Below are 14,887 nucleotides of genomic sequence, written 5' to 3' on the forward strand. Positions count from 1 at the left end.
TTTTACAACTTCCAGCACAGAGCCCGACTGGGGCTCAATCCCACAACCCTGGGACCGTGACCTGAGCCAAAACCAAGAGTGGGATGCTCAACTAACTGAGCCCTGGTTTTAAATTATTTCAAAATAGGGGCGCCCAGGTGGCTCAGTTGGTTGAGTGTCCGACTTCAGCTCAGGTCACGATCTCACACTCCGTGAGTTCAAGCCCTGTGTTGGGCTCTATGCTGACAGCCCAGAACCTGGAGGCTGCTTCGAATTCTGTGTCTCCCTCTCTCTGCCCCTCCCATGCTCATGCTCTGTCTCTCTCTGTCTCAAAAATAAATAAAAACATTAAAAAAATGATTTCAAAATAAAAGCTTTAAAAAAAAAAATCTCCAGGGTCATTACATCAGAGTCTTTGGGAATGGCGCTGAGGCATTGGGATTTTTTTTTTTTTTTTTAGTAGGCACCACACCCAACATGGGGCTCGAACTCACAGCCCTGAGAGCAAGAGTCGCATACCCTATGAACTCAGCCAGCCAGGCACCCCAAGGTATTGGGGTTTTAAAAAGCTTTCCAGGTCAGGGTGCCAGATTTGGCAAATAACAGGGCAGGATGTGCAGTTAAGTTTTGTAGAAAATATATCTGAGAGAGAGAGAGAGAGTGCAAGGGAGGAGAGGGGCAAAGGGAGAGACAGGATCTTAGTCTCCATGCTCAGTGCAAAGCCCAACATCGGACTCAATCCTGTGACCCTGGGATCATGATCTGAGCTGAAATCAAGAGTCGGAGGCTCAACCCTATGAGCCACTCAAGCTCCCCATAATCTGAATTGCAGATAACAATTTCAAAAACTTATTTTAGGTGAGGTGCGCGGGTGGCTCAGTTGGTCAAGCGTCTACTCTTGGTTTTGGCTCAGGTCGTGATCTCACGGTTCAAGCCCCGCATCGGCTCTGTGCTGACAGCACAGAGCCTGGAGGCTGCTTGGGATTCTGTCTCCCCTCTCTCTGCCCCTCCCCTGCTTGCTCTCTTTCAAAAATAAATAATAAATAACATTTAAAAAATTAAAAACAACAAGAAACCACTTTTTTTTTTTTTTTTTTTGGTTTAAAAATATGTCCCAAGCAGTATTTTCTGCCTAAAAAGCAAGTACAGGCTTGGAATCCAACTCATTTTGATATCTGTACTCTGCTGGGTCTTTGTGGAATATCAGCGAAATTACTTGCTTTGCCTGTCTTCAGGATGCAAATCATCTCAGTTCTCACTCTTGCAGAGGGAAGGGGACTGAGATGAGCGTAAGTAGATATTAAATGGCCAGAGTTTACGGCCGTGGAAAAGAAATGCTTCGTGAATCCGGTTGGTCTCTGGCGACCAATAGCATAAAGCTGGTGGGATGGCATGTCATTTCTGAGTTTCACCTAGGCTGTCATTTTAAGTGCGTGACTTTGCTCTGGGGAAGAAGTGCAGAGAGGTCCACACGGGGAGGCGCTGAAGCCTTCCGTCTACATTTGCTGCAACAAGCTGGAAGGTGTTGGAAGGTGATCTACGGCCCAGGGTTCTGGGAGGTGTCAGCGACTCCACTGACAGCTGACCTCAACTTATGAAAGACCCTCAGCTAGAACCCGCCCAACTAAGCCACCGCCAGAGTCCTCATCCTCAGAAACGGTAGAGGTCAACGGTCTGTGGCTTTGAACTGTTAGAGTTTGGGGTTAGGGTTAGGGTTAGGGTTAGGGGCACCTGGGTGACTCAGTCGTTCAAGTGTCTGACTTCGCTGGTCACGGTCTCACGGTCCGTGGGTTCCAACCCCACGTCGGGCTCCGGCTGACAGCTCGGAGCCTGGAGCTTGCTTCGGATTCTGTGTCTCCCTCTCTCTCGGCTCCTCCCCGACCCGTGCTCAGTCTCCCTCTCTCTCTCTCTCTCTCTGAAATACATAGATACATAATAAATAAAAATAAAAAATAAACTAGGTTTGGAGTAATTTGTTCCCCTGCAAAAGATCAGGAATGTATCAACATACAAGGGAACACAATGTATCTGCTCAGTAGACGTGTTTCCCAAATCAATTCTCTGGTGAGGCAGGAATCATGACATTCCCCATTTTCCAGAAAGCTGATCCGAAGCACCTTTGATTTAGTTGCTCTAAACCACCGTGCTGCTAGCCTAGGCGGGTCTGTCTCCACAGCCCTCACTCCCAACAGGCGGATGTCATGAACCTTCCCTGCGCCAGGCGAAGGGCCGAGTCGGCCTGGATTTGTTATTCCGTCTTACCGAATTCTCGCCATTAGAGTGAGGTGGAGGAGATCTTTCCAGAGAATGCCACCTGCCAACACTGGCAGGATGCCTTCAGGCGAACCAGACATCAATGCCACACTTGCCCACGGGGTAGGGAGGACCGATTCTGTTTTTGTTTGGGGTGGGGGGGGGGCGGCGGCTGTTTGTGTGCTTTTTGAAGGAGGCTCTATGCCCCACTGTGGGGCTTGAACTCACCACCCTGAGATCAACCGTGCTGAGCCAGCCAGGCGCTCCTGGATTCTCCCGTCTTATCTCCAGTTCCGAGATGGGCAGATGAAAGCTCAGCGCGGATAAGGGCTTTGCCCAAAGCCAGACCTCACCTGGGGAGGGGCGGGCGGCTGGAATGCCCCCTCTCCGCCCCACACTCTCCTCCCACGATTAGGCCTGCGACTTACTAAGGGCTGAGCCCTTTTCTTGACCAAGGCAGACAAAAGAGAGCCTTTGAAAACAGCAAGAGGGATTGGGTCGGCATTGAGAGGGACTTCCAACGGCTTCCTTATAGCAGCTGGCCAAGAGAGGCGGTAGGTAGTACATTCCCTGTTTGTAACGAAGAGTTTTATTTTATTTATTTAAAGTTTAGTTACCTATTTTAAAGAGAGAGCATGAGCAGGGGAGGGGCGGAGAGAGAGGGAGACAAGAGAATCCCAAGCAGGCTCCGTGAGGGCAGGGCGGAGCCGGGACGCGGGGCTTGAGCTCACGCCCCCGAGATCACGACCCGAGCCGAAGTCAAGAGAGTCAGAGGCCTGACCGACGGAGCCACCCGGGCGCCCCCTTTATTTATTTATTTATTTATTTATTTATTTATTTATTTTCATCAAAGTCTAGTTCAGATATGGCCCGGGGTGTATGGCATCGTGACCAGACAATTATAATCCGTTAAAAAATCGCTCACCACCGTAAGGGTGGTTAACCTATCTGTCATCATGCCAGGGTATTACGATCTCCTGGACCAAGTATCTTCTTTCTCGAAGATTCCTCCGGCAAAGGACCTATCTTGACCGGGGTGGTACCGGGGCTGGCGTGCACAGACATGTTTGGGCCCACGACCGCGCTCGGGATATGACTGGGGAGGCAAGCTGGAGGTGATCCTTCTAGAGCCGCGCAGAGCAGATGGCTCAGCAAAGCTTGCGTCTCTGTCTCCTCTGCAGGAGAGGAAGTATGAATCTGCCACCTGAGTAAGAGAGATCAGAGAGGGATATCTGCTTTCTGAGTCAGCCGATGAGATTGAGCTTGAAGCCCGAGTCGACCTCTGAGCCGGAGTCCCTGGCAGGGAGGCTACAACCAGCCCTCGGAGTCACCCTGGCCTGGCTGTGGTGCTGGGCCTGGAATGTCCGCTGTGGCCCTTGGGCCGTGGGGGGGTTGGAGGGGTGGGGGTGGGGGTGAGTCACCACCTTCCAGTTTTTTCTTGCTGGAAGAGCCGGCACCCCCAAAGCCTCTCTGCTGCTCGGGTTCTCATCCTGGGGCCTCAATCCAGATCAGGAGGCTCTGGGGAGCAGGACCCTGGGTTCTCTTGCAACAATACTGCCATTATCCCTTCCTGTGCTGATTCCTTGGCTTCTATGAGTCCTTAGGACCCCCCCACACACACACAAAACATACACACACACACCCGCTCTCCACCTGTCTGGGCCATTGGCCTTTGTAGCCGGGCTTCCTCCTGCCTTCCCGTCCCCTGTGACCTCTCTGACCCCCCACATCCTGGAAAGTTTCCCCAGTGGACTTAGGGCCTGCCACATCCAGGGTCCCCCTCCCTGTCCCCACGGCTGCACTGTGCTGGAATCTGCACCCTCGGGCACTTATCGTGCGTGGACGGGCTGGTGGGGTTGCAGGGGATTGACTGAACTATTTTGATCAAGTTCAGCAGGCTCTGACCCCCGGAAACGCGGAAGGCCGTCTTTTCCATTCTCCAGCCTCCCAATATGCCCTGCGTTGGGGGCTGGGGTCTCCCTGGGTATCTGGCATCTTCTCTGATCTCCTCCTCTGGCTCTCCCTACATTCCTTCCTCCCCCAGGGCCCAGGGCACAGTCTCTCTAGTCTGTCCACTGCCTGAGAGCCAAAGATCAAAGGGAAGCAGGTTGGGGGACTGCAGAGGAGGGCCCCTCCAAGACGGGGGTGACGTGCGGGTTTGAGGCACAACTGGCCTTCGGAGGAGCCTGGCCCCCAAACTAATCCCCAGAGCACCAGGCAGGGACTTAGGGCTGCCAGGAACCCATCCCAGAAACCCTCAAGTCTTGTTGGGCATTAGACCTAGGGGTCCCAGGGAATGACGTTCACCCTTCCTGGATACCTTGTGCCTCCAGGCAGGGGTGCCCAGGTTTTGACACACACCCTTCCGAGCGAGCCCATCAACTGTTGCTCAACAGGAAACAGGATCACAAGCACCCCCACATCCCCTCTGGAGGCCAGATCTGAAATGATGCCTAATCTCTCCCCATTGAGAGCCGGGAGATGGAATTTGCAGAGCTTGCCGGGAGAGAAGTTCTTCTCGACGGTGAAACTTAGGCGGCGGGTGGGCGAGGTTTCTAGGGAGCAGAGACGAGGTGCTCCCTAGTCCAGTTAACCCCCCTCGTCCCACACAAGCACTTAACTTCACGCTGGAGCTGCTTCCCGGCTGCACAGTTTACCTGGAAAGGAAAGTGGCCTTTATCAGCCGAGCCTGGAGCTAATAGGCAGGGCACGAGCTTGGTTGTTGGGGTTCAAAGTACCACGGCGAGCGGAGAAGGAAGAGCCTAGGAAGGAGGCCTTGGGGGTCTGCCCCAAATGCAGTGTCTGCCCTGCCCCTTCGAGCCTGAGCCCTGAAGACAGAGCCATGTGCTTAGTGCTTGGAGAGAGTCAGAGGCAGCTCCTTCAGGATGACCCTTAGCCTCACTCCGGAGCTTCTGTGGGATGGGGAACAGGTAGCCTTTGGTTCATACTCCTGATCTCAGAGAGCCCCGCCCCTCCAAGTCTGATCAGGGGGATAAAGCCATGCCCTGGTGAGCCTCCAGCCTGACAGGCACAGCATACCCTCAGATCCCCCAGTCTGATGGCAGAGACAGAACCACAGACTTCTCTTGTATAAGGCATTGAAAAGGAGAGAGGCTTGGATCTCATAACTTTTTTTTTTTTTTAGGATTTAGTTTATATTTTAGAGAGAGAGTATGTGAGCAGGGGGAGAGGGGCAGGGTGGGGAGGGAGAGGGAGAGAGAGAATCCCAAGCAGGCTCCACGCTGTCAGCGTAGAGCCTGGGAGGGGCTCCAACTCACGGACCGTGAAATCATGACCTGAGTCGAAATCGGGAGTTGGACGCTTAACCAACTGAGCCACCCAGGCGCCCCAATAAATCTCTACAGATAGAATTGTAGCTGCCCGCCTTCCCTCGAGTTCCCAAGGGGTAAATGTACCTCTTTCCCCACCCCACCCCCCGCCTCTACCCTGCCCCTACGGAGGAAGGCAGCTTGGCTGTAAGTTTGTGGTTCCCAGCTACCCCAGGAACCCCCCCATTCTTCGTGTTCCCTCAACGGTCTCTCTCCAGCCCTTTCCCCAGCCGGCTGGGATATCCCCCTAGATTTCGCAGCGGGGACGTTGCCTCACTGCCAAAGCTGTGGGCCACTATCCAGGGCTGGGGTTCAAAGGACTGTGCTTTGCTCTCTCTGATCCAGGGGCGGCCTGTGGCCTGTGGGAGCGGTCCTACCCCAGGCAATGCCACCCTACCCAAGTGTGCCCTCACCCAGGGCATCCTTTCTGAGAGCACCTGTAAAGGAAGTGGGGCGGGAAGAATACAGGGCCCCGTGCCCAGAAGTGGGGGCGGGGGAGAAGAAAGGGGACCCTTAAGGTAGCCTGCTGTCTGAGGCAGCCGAGATACCCAAATGTTAATCATCGATTAGCACAGTTCAGGTGGAAAGGGCAACTTTATTACGCGTAAAATGGACTTAATGTGGCAGGAGCTGCGGACTTAATTTTTTGAGATAAGATGCTTTTAGGCTAATCAGCAGGTGTGCGATGCCTGGATATAAAGGGGCTACCGCCGACTCTCTTGAGAGAGGCTCCAAAGGTCCAGAAGGTGGGAGGAAGCAATCCCTGCCCTGTCCTCGATCTAAGGAAGAGCTGGAAAGGAAGCCAGGTAAGAGAGCAGCTGGGACAGGGAACGGACGGGATACTGGAGGGGCACCGTCACCCCTGCACCTCTCTTTCTTTTCTTCTACTTGAGAAATAAGGCGGCGGTTTCTCAGGATTCCTGTAACACCCAGGTGGCCAAGGCAGGTCTGACCCCATTTCATTCGGGGGGGGGGTGCGTCTTGAAAAGGGGTGAAAAGCAGTTATGAACCTTCCTCCCAAGCCCGAGAAGCCCAAGCCAGACCTAGAGATGTCCGGGCTCATCTTCCTGCAGGGGACCCCGGGTAGAAACAGTGAAGCTCGAGAAGGAGAGGATGAGACGGTCCGGTCCTGCTGGTGGCTTTCACTCGGGGCAAGAGGTTCTGTGATGGTTAGGTGACGGCCGATCTGAGAGCCCCTGCCGCTCCCCAAGGCCGCGGCTCCGGCCTCCCAGAAAAGCCCTGATCCCCAGAGCTCAGTGTCCCCCGCTTTCAGAACCCGCGCAACGCTCTGAGGCGTCAGCGGGACGTGGCCGGCCACACCGGCTGTCCCTGAGCACGCTGCCTCCTCATCCTGGTCCCCTTTTGTCTCTTCGCTCAGGAAATAACCCTTGGAAGATGGGAGCCACGAAGATCTTCAATCTGCTGCTGGGGTCCCTGCTCCTGGCCGCGGTGCTGGCAGAGAAAGGGGAGGGTCACTCCAGGTAGGGGTGCAGGGGAGGAGGCCGCAGAGGATGGCCGGGTTCTGGCTTTGAGGGGGCGGAGGGGATGAGAAGGGAGGAATCCCAGGCCAAGAGGGAAGAACTGGAGGGAGAACCTGCCAGCAGTGTGTGTGCGCCGAGTGAGGACAGAACCAGAGGGTATTTATTCCGAGCTCCCATTTCCACAAGAGAGACTGTGGTTAGATCTCTGGAAGGACTTCCTCAGTGGCTCAGTGTCTGAACTAGAGGACGGCGCCTCCCTTCCTAGCGAAAGCCTTCAGCGTTCGCGTATGTTCATTCTTTGGTCAAACTGTAGAGAAGGCCTCCTGGGCGCCACCCACAGGACATAACGTGCCGAGTGGTCCACAATGCCTCGCGGAACGTACAGGCCCAAAGTGGGGGACAAAGAACCACCTAGGCGAGTTGCAGGCTGTCCCGAGCACCGCGAGGAAAGGCAGAATGTTCTGAGCCCGTGGAGCACGGGGCCTCTGTGCTCCGGAGGACCAGGAGGGACTTGTCTGAGCAAAGAGCTGGGCCTTGTCGGAGGCAAGGACTAGCCGTCTTCCCCACAAATCAGCCACGTCAGATGTGGACGAGGACAGGGGCCGTCACATAGAAGCTGGGAACGTGGGCTCAGACTGCCCGAGGGTAGATCCTAGATCTGCCCCCTGCTCTGTGGTGCTACATCAATCTCGCTGCACCTTGGTTTCCTCGTTCCCAAAAAGGGCTAGAAAGAGCGTCTACCTGGGGCGCCTGGGTGGCTTAGGGGGTTAAATGTCCGACTGCGGCTCAGGCCGTGATCTCATGGTTCGTGGGTTCAAGCCCCACATCAGGCTCCACACTTGGTGCCTGCTTGGGATTCTCTCTTCCTCTCTCTCTCAAATAAATAAATACACAAAAAAATATGGTGTCTGGGGGCACCTGGGTGGCTCAGTCGGTTGGGCGTCCGACTTCGGCTCAGGTCACGATCTCACGGTCTGTGAGTTCGAGCCCTGCGTCCGGCTCTGGGCTGACAGCTCAGAGCCCAGAGCCTGCTTCGGATTCTGTGTCTCCCTCTCTCTCTCTCCTCCCTCACTCACGCTCTGTCTCTCTCTGTCTCTCAAAAAAATGAATAAGCGTTAAAAAAAATGTTTTTAAAATATGGTGTCTGCCTTGTAGGGGTGTTATCAGGATCACATGAGTTTACGCAGTAAAGGGCTTATAGAGGATCTGGAACAGAGTTAAGTTGCCGTTATGTGAGGGCTCACTAGTGTTGGTATGGATCAAGAACAAAGACTTGAATGGGGTTGGGCCAGGCAAGAGGAGTAAAGGAGGGACCTGAGATCAGTCCCCTGAGATCAGGGGGACCCCTGATCCCTCCCTGCCCAGAAGCGAGAGCCACACCCACTAAGGATTTAGTGGGCCCTTGGGCTGAGGACAGAGTCCCAGGGGCTTGATGCTTAGACAACAGGGCGTCTCCATAAAAACTGACTCCCAGAAAGGGGGGAGGGTTGTTTTCAAACATCAGCCTCCTGTCAGTGACGATCGATCGTTTGTCCCCGCATCGTGAGTCCCCTCGCCCCCTGCCCCTCCCACGGTGTCCTGCTTTCTCTCTCGTCTCCCCTCCCTGCCCCCCCAGACTCCACACTAGGGTCAGTGGCTCCCGACCTCGAGGCCCCAGGTACGCCGAGGGGACTTTCATCAGTGACTACAGCATCGCTATGGACAAGATCCGCCAACAAGACTTTGTGAACTGGCTGCTGGCCCAGAAGGGGAAGAAGAATGAGTAAGTCAATGCACCTGCCCTCTCTTGGCCCCAGGCTGGCTGTGCCTTCCTTCGTGTAGACCGGACGTCACATGTGCCACGCGGGCCTGTACTTCAACTCCAGGCTGTGCCTTTCCCTTAGGCACCGATGGGGAGCTGGGCAACTTGGTGGCCCTGACCAGGGCTCAGGCGGTAGCCCAGTCTGGCGTGGGACTAAGGCAATTTTCCAGTCTTCTTCTAAGGAGAAGGATCAGGGAAGATGGCGGGCGGGGGGGGGGGGGGGGGGTGGGGGGGGGCTCACAGAGGATCCCCACTGGGCTGGGGACTGAGACAGAGATCGCTGAGCTGCTGACAATGACGATTTGGTGGTGGTCACTTCGGACGTAGGAAATAGGATACACTGCCCTTGTCCTTCTTCTTCTCTTGCCCAAGTCCCTTCCCCTGCCCTCGCTGTTTGCTCAGCACGGTAGACGCCGAAAAGCTCTTCTCTGGCAGCTGAAGACAGGCAGTGGGGCCGTTGAACAAGACGTCCCCTCTGCGACTTGGTTAAGGTCCCCAAAGATCGGAGCGCTTGGGGACTGGGGGACATCTGGAGTCTCCCCAGCCCCCACCCACCCCCTAATCTTTACCTGACCAGCTGGAAGCACAACATCACCCAGAGGGAGGCCGGGGCCCTGGAGCTGGCCCATCAATCTAACAGGAAGGAGGGGGCGGCGAGGGAGCAGCAGGGGTGAGTCAGCCCACAAGGGAAGGAGTGGGGGCAGGGCCTCATTGTTCCCTCTCCCAGACCCTGGAGCAGGGTAAGGCCCCAGATAAGCATCCCCTTCCACTCTCAGTTCAAAGAGGGGTCTTCTCTGAGTCCCAGAGGCCAGCCCAAGCTTAAGGGGAGAAGCCTGGGAGAAATCGGGGCTGGGGTCCAAGGAGGGGTTTGGGGACCAGAGTCCCGACGATTGATGACCTAGTATGCAGAGTCACAGAGGCAAGGAGAGGGGGCAGCGCAAGAGACCTCAGGGATCTGGCTTCCCCGCTTCTCCCCGACAAACTTCAGGAAGGCCGTGTTTGAGGAATGGGGACCCTTCCAAAGCCAGTCCCTTGACATCAGTTGCTCCCTCTCCGAGAAAGCTGAGGAACCTTCAGATCATTCTAGAGAGTGAATGGGCCCTAAATCACCTCTCGGGTTTGGGGAAGGCATTCTGGGTGGGTGGGTGGGACATCTGTATTGAAGACCCCCCTATTCCCCTGGCCTGCAGACCAGGGTGGAGCTTTGAAAGCTGAGATGAGAGAGAGAGCAGCTGTGTTGACTCCCTCCCCCCACCGCCGCTGCCCCTTGGAGTCCCGGCCCTCTATTTACTCACTCCGGGTGGGGCCGAGGCTAAAAAAAAAAAAAAAATGGCCAAGCCCCCCGAAGGCTTTCTTCTTGGCAGCTCCCTACCCAAGAACCCCAGTGATGAAGATCTGCTAAAGGATTTACTGATTCGAGAGCTGCTGGCTTGGATGGCGGATCAGATGGAAATCTGCAGGCTCAGGTGGGGGCGGCGGTCGGTGGCTTTGGGCATCATACCAGCGCGCATAAGCTTGGGCTCTGGGGCCACACATGGGTTCAGATCGTCACCCCAGCAAACCCATAAGCCTCTCTGAACCTCCGTGTTTTCACGAAAATCAAGGCTTATTCAGACCACTTCATGGGACTGTTGTCAGGTTTAAGCGAGATAATCCAGGGAGAGAGCCGAGAGCAACCTGTGAGGAACAGGAGTTCAGTGATGTTGGCGGCTATTATCCCTTCTTGAACTTCTGTCTCCACCGCGTCCAGGTGACAGGCTGCGCTCACCTCCCTGCCCACCCCATCCTATTCTCGGCTTTCCCACTGTATCCTTGTCCCATGGCCCCTTCCCAGTGACGGCACTTGCAGAGTTGGAGGCATGTTTCCTCTCTGTGTGGGTCTCAGTGGTCCTTGAATCGACCTCACCCGGCTAGTAAGTCCTTTAATCTATTATGTCCCAGAAGCAAGGGATGACTAACACCGTGAAGAGATCCGCCCACCTAAAGGACACTCATTTCAAGATGCAAACACTGAGGCGTGGAAACCGAAACACATCTCAGGCTTCCATGTGGCAAGCCGGGGACCAAATCTGGGATGACTTCCTGTAGAGGGCAGGAAGGGAAAGGGGGAGGGGGCGGGATCAGAACAATGGAGAAGAGTATGAGAAATTCTCCGTAGGAAGGTGGGTGCTTTCTGGACTTACTTTGATGACTTATAATTAAGAAGGTAATTGGGAGGTAGGAGCAGCTGAACCATGGTTGGGCACCCGGATGGATTTGCTTTGCCGACTCTAAGTGGATAATGACCCCACTCTCCAACCACTACCCCTCCTCTTTCCACTCTCCCCAGGTTTCAGTGACTCAGACCAAACCCAGCTCAGGTCCGGACTCTGCCCTTCACTTGCTCAGGCCTCAGCTGCACCCCAGGGCCCCCGAGAGAAGCCAAACCAATAAAGTTTAAGCTGAAATGAATCCTTGTGCCCATGGTCGAAACTTATTCCGACGTCTATCGAGCGCTACCAGGGAATGGTCTTCTGTGTGTGTGTGCCACCCAATGCAAAGGAGCTATGGCTCCCACCGGCACCCATAATTCATGTCTTTAGTCTACAAACACTTATTGGAAAGCTAACATTGGCAGGGACTGTGGTCACCACTGGGAATACGGCAGCCAAGGAAATGAGCACAGTCCTTGCCCTTGAGGAATTTGCAGTCCCGTGATGGAGACAGACTTTAATCTTCCACATACATACACACATGCGTGCACACACACACACACACATTAATAATCACCTAACATCCTAAGCCATGTGAAGAAACAGTAGGGTGCTATGAGAAAGAATGGAGCAGCCTCATCTAGATAAGAGTGTGTGTGTGGGGGGGTCGGAAGGGCCTCTTTGAGAATGTGACGTCCAAGTGGAGTGAACTTGCAAGGATAAAATGGCCAAGGGATGAGGCGAGCCTTAATAGATATCGCCCCAGTGTTATCACAAAGCAAAACAGGCAATGGGAGATTAGCACGAACAGATGCTGGATGGGTAGGCAGAGGCAGGGTCTTAAAGGTCATCCTGAAGCTTTTGGAGTTTATCCTCAGACCAAGGGCAAGGTCCTGAAGGATTCTGAGCAGGGGCAGGTTGGAAGATCTAGAAGCGTTCCCAAACAATCATGAGTGAGGTCTATATACTGAGATGAATAGAGATGAAAGCGGGAAGGGAAGACCACTGCAGGATTCCAGGCTTACCCTAGCATGATGGTGGTAGGAGTGAAAGGAAAGGGGCCAACTCCGTTTGTCCAAAAGTCAGTACCTTTATCTTCCAGTGTTCAAAGCCCCCCTTCCCCCTCCGCCCACCGCCTTCCCCCCAGTGCCTGGTGTCCACAGAAAACAGGGCTGTCTACCCACCCCTTTCACTCGGGTTATCTTACCTGGAATGCCCTCTCTCCCCTCGATCTAGTCCTAGTTTAGGAGACAAGAGTCAAACGCACCTCGATTCAAAGATTCAAATCGCTTACTCAGTCCGTGACTTGGCAAGTTAGTTAGTTCCTCACTCTTGGCCTGTTTCCTGTCTGTGAAAAAGAAGATTCCTAACTACCCAACTCCTAGGGTTGAGGTATTAATTCAGATAATGCCTGGCACAAAGTAAATGGTCAATAAAAGTTAACTTTTGTTATCATTTACCCACCTAACGTCAATTTAGAAATACAAGGGTATTGGTTTTAAATCAGGGAGTGGCCAGCTGGATTGGCTGAAGGGCCGGGCCAGTAGCATAATTGAGAAAAGTGGGGAGGCTGTAAGACAATGGGAAGGATGGGGACTGTGAAAATGGAAGAGACACGCTTTCTGCTGACCAAACAAAACGCTTTTGAGAACTGAATTTGCCTGAGGGCTGCCAGGCACTGTCTTCCAACTCCGATATTGTAGATTTCCTCTCCCCTAAACTCCTTGAGGTCGGAGGAGAATGTGTGTCACACAATTCAGAGCATGCCTTTGCTCAGAGGATATAGTTTAGTGATTCTCTATGGTAGAGCTGGCTGTCCTGGGGAGATGTTGGATCTCTGTCTCTGGAGTCTTGGGTTCTCCGGGGGTCAGCGAATCAGAAAGGGTGATTTAAAATAATCTTGGTACAGTGTTCTTATTACGGGCCAGGCATTGTGCTCGGTACCTTACAAACATCACTTAAAGCCTCATGACATCATTTTAAGATAAGAACGTAATAGCTGTTAACCATGCACTACACTGCCTCCGTGAGGTAGAGAACTGAAGTCCCGTGCTCCGGCTAAGGCCAGTGAGTCACTGAAAGCAAGGATGGCAAATGTGATGGGCTGCACACAGCGTATACTGGGGCTAAGCGCTTCTGGGAGCCGTGGTTGTCAGGAATTTTGTGAGCAGGTTGTAGAATCATTGTTAGCTTGAAATTGGCCATGGCCAGGGTGCACCGTGGAAATTGACAAGTGCCATAAATCAGAGCTCCTCCCTCCCAGCCGGGAGAGGGCTCGTTAAACATTTACCAGCACATTACTGGTCAACATACTTTCTCTAAAATTGTAAGAGAGAACAAACGTGTCCGAATAAGGGAGTGAGGGTGTCCGCGTAAGTGTGGTCACAAGGTTTGTCTCGGGCCAGGTGTTTGCACCTATGGGAGTGAGTATGTGTGTGTGTGCATTTGAGGGTATGGATAGTTCAATTTGAAGACATGGGTGTGAGGGAGGGATCAGCGCATGTATCTTAAAGGGTCATACGGTGTGAGTCAAAGAGTGAGAAATGAAGCAGGTGTGTCTATTTGTGTCCGTGAGTCACGAAGGGACCAAATTTTTGTGTCAGGGAGTGGTTGTAGGAAGAATATGACGGTATGAGGGGCGCCTGGCTGGCTCAGTCAGTGGAGCGAGCAACTCTTGATCTCTGGGCTGTGAGTTTGAGCCCCACGATGGGTGTGGAGATTACTAAAAAATAAAATCCGGCTCAGTCGGTCAGGCGTCCGACTTCGGCTCAGGTCAGCATCTCACAGTCCACGAGCTCGAGCCCCGCATCAGGCTCTGTGCTGAACAGCTCGGAGCCAGGAGCCTGCTTCAGATTCTGTGTCTTCCTTTCTCTCTGCTCATCCCCTGCTCCCCGCGCTCGCTCTGTCTCTGTCTCTCTCAAAAATAAAGGTCATCCAGAGGCAGGGAGCTCACGGCTGGTGTGACAGTGACAGTTCCGCTGCATGAAATCCTGAGGGACCCAGGCTCATTGGCTCCTGGCTCCATAATCCCTTAAGGACCAAAATGGTGGTGGACGATCGCCCATCCTCTTCTAATCCTTTAACTTGAAACCTCTGGTAACATTACTCACATTCACGATTTTGCCTTGCTGCGGATTCTGGATCTATGTAGCTCCGCCCAGCTCTTTCTGTGGACCTTTCTACCAGCACATCCAGATGACCACTGGCCATCTCTCCTGTGAGTTACAGAGACCTCAATTTCAACATGTTCAAAACCACTCTTAATTACCTCTCCAGCTTCATCCTGTGGTGTCAATCCCTGTCTCCCCACGCCCCTTCTCTGAATAGCACCACCCTGTTGCCCAAGCCAGTAAACGGGAGCATTTCCCCCACCACACTGCCCTCATCTATCGGTTTTTACCATTCTGCCTTCCAAATACCCGTCTGTCCCAAATATCCCGTCTGTCCCATTCTCCCTGTCCTCGTGGCCACTCTCTTAGTCCTAGCGTTCATCATTTCTTTTTTTTGTAAGTTTTATTTATTTAAGTAATCTTGACACCCAGCGTGGGACTCAAATCCACAACTCTGGGATCAAGAGTGGGCATGCTCTTGGGGCTGAGCCAGCCAGGCACCCCCCTAGCTCTCATTCCTAGGTTGGATACTATGACTGACTTAAGTCTCTCTAGGTTGTCACCGATTTTTGTTTTTAAAGTTTATTTCTTTTTAGACAGAAAAAGAGAGAGGGCGCATGTTAGCAGGGGGAGGGGCAGTGAAAGGGGAGAAAGAGGATCCCAAGCAGGCTCCCCACTGCCAACACAGAGCCCCATGTGGGGCTTGGTCTTGGGAACCAGGAGATCATGACCTGAGCAGAAA

General features: G+C 53.6%; 1 protein-coding gene across 1 annotated transcript; it reads left to right on the top strand.

Moving 5' to 3' along the window:
- The first annotated feature begins 6,956 nt into the window (after positions 1–6,956).
- Positions 6,957–11,182, top strand: LOC115500297 (gastric inhibitory polypeptide). Its single transcript, XM_030294600.1, has 5 exons — positions 6,957–7,042; positions 8,658–8,804; positions 9,421–9,513; positions 10,208–10,309; positions 11,173–11,182. The coding sequence occupies exons 1-5, from the start codon at positions 6,957–6,959 to the stop codon at positions 11,180–11,182; spliced, it is 438 nt and encodes a 145-aa protein (XP_030150460.1).
- Positions 11,183–14,887: the final 3,705 nt, after the last annotated feature.

This window comes from Lynx canadensis, chromosome E1 (genome assembly GCF_007474595.2).
Source record: "Lynx canadensis isolate LIC74 chromosome E1, mLynCan4.pri.v2, whole genome shotgun sequence".
In the NCBI taxonomy this organism is placed as follows: Eukaryota; Metazoa; Chordata; class Mammalia; order Carnivora; family Felidae; genus Lynx; species Lynx canadensis.

Excerpts from the sequence above, each read along its gene's own strand:
- LOC115500297 (XM_030294600.1), top strand. The coding sequence starts at position 6,957 with ATGGGAGCCACGAAGATCTTCAATCTGCTGCTGGGGTCCCTGCTCCTG. Across the intron at positions 8,805-9,420 it reads CAGAAGGGGAAGAAGAATGA|CTGGAAGCACAACATCACCC; the intron begins GTAAGTCAATGC and ends TTACCTGACCAG. Across the intron at positions 9,514-10,207 it reads GCGGCGAGGGAGCAGCAGGG|CTCCCTACCCAAGAACCCCA; the intron begins GTGAGTCAGCCC and ends TCTTCTTGGCAG.